Genomic DNA, 4,412 nt, shown 5'->3' with positions numbered 1-4,412 from the left:
TGGTCAGACTAACTGGGTCAAACATCCTCACCCCCAACCAGAAAGTCCTGGATTATGAGATTATTGATCATGTTCAGGCTTCCATGATTTTATGTTAAAGCGGGTTAAATCTCCCTGAGACCACGTGGTCTCCTCCAGACTCTGGTCCAGATGGACAAACCAGTTTCAGGACGTCCTGCAAACACCTGAATGTCAGGAGAAGCCAGACAAACACCTGGACAGGTGAGACAGAACCAGTGCCGGTAGACTGAGAAGCAAAGACAACTGACTCAGAATGATTCCATCATTTAATGAATCACGTATTGAGAATCAATCAAACTGATCTGGAGCCGATCAGTCGGGTTTCTCGTGTTCGGACCCTCGACAAACTGAGGAGTTCAGTTTTTGGTTCTGCTGGTGTTTGGAAGACCGTTCTTCCGTCACTGGAAAACATTCAGGAACGTTTGTCTCTTTGCATATTTCGGATCTTGGTTCCGAATCCTCTTCAGTGCTTCTTATTGATCCGTCTGGACCTCCTCAGGCCCCGCCTCCTGCGGTTCTGGGTGGACATCCAGGACCGCAGAAAGTACTTGTCTGGGCTGGTGCCGGCCCCAGTCCTCTCCAGGTCAAACTGTCTCTGCAGCTTCAGGGCAAAGGCCCGGTCCTGCTGGATCTGACAGATGAACTGCTGGTCCCGGATGATGGGCCGGTTCCTCTTCAGGTCCGGGTCCAGGTGTTTGGTCTTCTGCTTCCTCTTCTTGCCCCTCCTGGAGGTAGTCTGGTTGTGGACGCCGTCCCCGTCCTTCTTCGGACTCTGTGAGCCCTTTGGCACAAATTTACCGGACTGGAAACCAGAGTTCTGGTATGGCGTGAAGGATCGGGTCCGGCCGAGCCGTGTCGCCCGGCCGCAGGGATCAGGGGTGGCACCGGCTGGTTCGGAGTCAGACCCCCCTTGAGGCGTCTTGGCACTGCTGTAGCGGATCGCTGGGACCCGGATTTTCACCGACTGTCTCTGGAAGAGGTCTGGTTCTGCAGTCGGGGGGTCAAACAGAAGCTTCCTCTGGTTGGAGGACTTCACGCCGTTTCCCGGCGGCCCGATCCGGCGGCCCGGTCCGTCTTCGCCGTTTCCCGGCGGCCTGATCCGGCGGCCCGGTCCGTCCTCGCCCCCGCTGGTCCTGCCGGGGGGCTCAGGACTCGTCAGAGTGGCTTTGGAGTTCATTTTGAGGTTCTGGCGGTCCAGTTCAATCTGCCTCCACTTCTGCAGGACCACCGGGCTGGCCTCGTAGCTGGTGGCCTTTTGCAGGCCGCGGGTCAGATTCTGGGTCGGGTTCCGGGTCTGGTTCCGGGGCGTGGACTTGACGATGGTGGGCTCCAGGAGGCGGCCGTCCGGCAGCCGTTTGGGCGGCGTGCACGGCGAGCACACGATGGGTTTGAAGTGGTTCAGCTCCTCCGAGATGCTGTCGTTGCTCTCCGGGCTGATGGAGCGCTCCGGTTGGACCGGGACCAGGCCCGGCGGGCTGGATGACGTCAGCACCACTCTCCAGGCTAACCTCCGGTCTGGAGCGGTGATGGGAGCCGAGACCGAGCGGCTGTTCTCCGACGAGAGGAGGATCCCCGCCGCCGAGCTGTGGCCCATCCCGACCTGAGCGGCAGAAACAAGGAGAATCAGAACCAGTCTGGGTCCGGTTCTAGATGTTACAGAACCCGATAGCAACAAATCTTTCATGGAGCCTTCTGGGGCAAACAGAACCAGCATACCCGCTCCAACATGGCCAGCGGCTGGACCAGGACCTTCAGCTTCCCTCCCCGGTCCTCCATCGGGTCGGTGCAGCTGCGACTCCTCTGACAGCCGCTGGGGAGGAGAACCAGAGGTAAGAGGTCACAGAACCGGAGACCACCAAGCCTGGACTCGGGTCTATGGTGTGGTTCTGGTCTGACCGGATCTTACCTGCTGAGGGGTGAAGAGTTTTTGGTTTTCCTGATGAAGGCTGAGATGGTTCTGATCCTCCTGCTGATGGGCTCCTCATTCTCCGAGTCGGACAGAACTCCCTGAGAAAAAGTTCTGGTTTAGGAAACCGGGTCCATCCAGACGTTTTCCACCAGCTGGTGTCGGACTCACCAGCTCCTCGCGATGGACCGGTCCCGTCGAACTCCTCTTCCTCACGTCGCTCCGGTCCTCCGGAAGCAGCTGAAACAGTCTCAGGTTAAACTAGTATCTCTAAAACCAGAACCGGGCTCAGAACCGCCTCACCTTGAGCTTCCCCGCCGGACACGGAGTGCCGTCTGAAGACTTCAGGAAGAGAGTCGGACAGACGAAGAGTTCTGAGGGCGAGACACAGCGTTACATCATCAGAACCGAGCCCCGACTCCATCTGGACTCCAGAACCGAGCCTGACTCCAACTGGACTCCAGAACCGGGCCTGACTCCAACTGGACTCCAGAACCGAGCCTGACTCCAACTGGACTTCAGAACCGAGCCTGGAGACCTCCTCAGAACCGAGCCTGACTCCAACTGGACTCCAAAACCGAGCCTGACTCCAACTGGACTCCAGAATCGAGCCTGGAGACCTCCTCAGAACCGAGCCTGACTCCAACTGGACTCCAAAACCGAGCCTGACTCCAACTGGACTCCAGAATCGAGCCTGGAGACCTCCTCAGAACCGAGCCTGACTCCAACTGGACTCCAAAACCGAGCCCGACTCCAACTGGACTCCAGAACCGAGCCTGGAGACCTCCTCAGAACCGAGCCTGACTCCAACTGGACTCCAGAACCGAGCCTGGAGACCTCCTCAGAACCGAGCCTGACTCCAACTGGACTCCAGAACCGAGCCTGGAGACCTCCCCAGAACCAAACCAGCTGGTTTACAGACAGGAGCTGGACCGTGGAGCTCCTCCTCCAGCTGGACACGTCTGGACATGTCCACACCAGCAGCCTGCACCAGCAGAACCAGAACCGAGTCCCGAGGTGTCACGGACTCCTGTGATCAGCTCCTGATCCGGTTCAGGATCCCCGAAACTCCTGGATCCCACCAGAACCGGTCTGAAGCAGCTTACTGACATTTTTATGTAATAAAAAAACATTCTGGAAGTTCTGGTTCTGTTCGGACAAACAGCCGCGGTGGACCGACCTCTCCGGCCGTCGCCGTCCTTCCTGCCCGCCCTGCCGCCGCTCCGATCGGGGTCGCTTCTCCTCCGGAGCCGCTCCTCGCGGCCCGCCGGTCTCCGGGCCAGACACGGCGGGCAGGCCGGGTGTCCGCAGGCCGACCCGCCGCCGGACTGGCTCTCTACGCACTTCTTCCCGTTGCTCTCCGGCGGGCTGGTCCCGGACCGGCACCGGGATTTGGACCGGAACCGGGACGCGTCAGCAGCGGCTCCGGCCGGACTGGCGGGATCTTCGGCGGACCCTGCGGTCGCCATCTTTCTCTCTCCGGTCCTCAAGCCCCGCCCTGCCGCCGCAGAAGCAGCGCGAGCGCGGAGCGGACGCGCGTGCAGCCCGCCAATCGTGTGACGGGACCGCCTTTCAAAATAAAACTACATAGAGCTGGCTTTTTTTACATCTCCTGTAGCTGGTCTATCAGGCCACAGGCAGGTCCACCTGGACAGGCTGCCGGTCCATCAGGCCACAGGCAGGTCCACCTGGACAGGCTGCCGGTCCATCAGGCCACAGGCAGGTCCACCTGGACAGGCTGCCGGTCCATCAGGCCACAGGCAGGTCCACCTGGACAGGCTGCCGGTCCATCAGGCCACAGGCAGGTCCACCTGGACAGGCTGCCGGTCCATCAGGCCACAGGCAGGTCCACCTGGACAGGCTGCCGGTCCATCAGGCCACAGGCAGGTCCACCTGGACAGGTCGCCGGTCCATCGCAGGACCAACACTGAGGGACAAACAACCATTCATGCTCACATTCAATCCTGGAAGAATTTAGTCTCACACTATACATAACACAAATCACATAGATTAAATCCTATTTATAAATAAAATGCAGCATTAAAGCAGCAGACTAGTGTAATACCATGGTGTCGCCATCTGGATCAGGCTACAAATAACATGAATCAAACTGATCAAACAAGCATACTGTCCTCATAAAATGTGTTTTTCAATTAATTTCTGAATTTTTTAGCAATCTGCTGATTTTAATGTGTAAAATACCAAGAACTCTGTATGATACGTGTATTAAGTATGTGTACTTAAGACTTGAGTTCTTTTGCTGAATGTTCTGGTGGTTTTATGCCTGCTCAGTGAGAATCCACACTGGCTACATTATTTTCGTTGATACCACGGTCAGGGTGAATACTCTGATTGGCTGCCGGGTGACTGTTAAAAAGCCATGTAGGACACCTATAAAAAAGGTTCCAGTCAAATAGTCTGATTGTTGTTATTGCACTGGTTCAGGTTGGTAACTGTGGCAACGTCCCAACCAGTGGTGGTCAGG

At 57.3% G+C, this 4,412-nt stretch overlaps 1 protein-coding gene across 1 annotated transcript; it reads right to left on the bottom strand.

Annotated features, from left to right (window-relative positions):
* Positions 1–273: 273 nt before the first annotated feature.
* On the bottom strand, positions 274–3,420 carry rnf169 (ring finger protein 169). The gene is made up of 6 exons (XM_079246601.1): positions 3,108–3,420; positions 2,231–2,301; positions 2,099–2,167; positions 1,928–2,028; positions 1,738–1,831; positions 274–1,621 (listed from the first exon to the last, which is right to left on the bottom strand). Exons 1-6 carry the CDS (start codon positions 3,394–3,396, stop codon positions 485–487), a joined length of 1,761 nt encoding a protein of 586 aa, XP_079102727.1. The 5' UTR covers positions 3,397–3,420; the 3' UTR covers positions 274–484.
* Positions 3,421–4,412: the final 992 nt, after the last annotated feature.

Source organism: Telmatherina bonti (assembly GCF_933228915.1).
Source record: "Telmatherina bonti genome assembly, chromosome: 9".
Taxonomy (NCBI): domain Eukaryota; kingdom Metazoa; phylum Chordata; class Actinopteri; order Atheriniformes; family Telmatherinidae; genus Telmatherina; species Telmatherina bonti.
The sequence above is the reverse complement of the archived record's forward strand: the minus strand, read 5'-3'. Positions and strand labels throughout refer to the sequence as shown.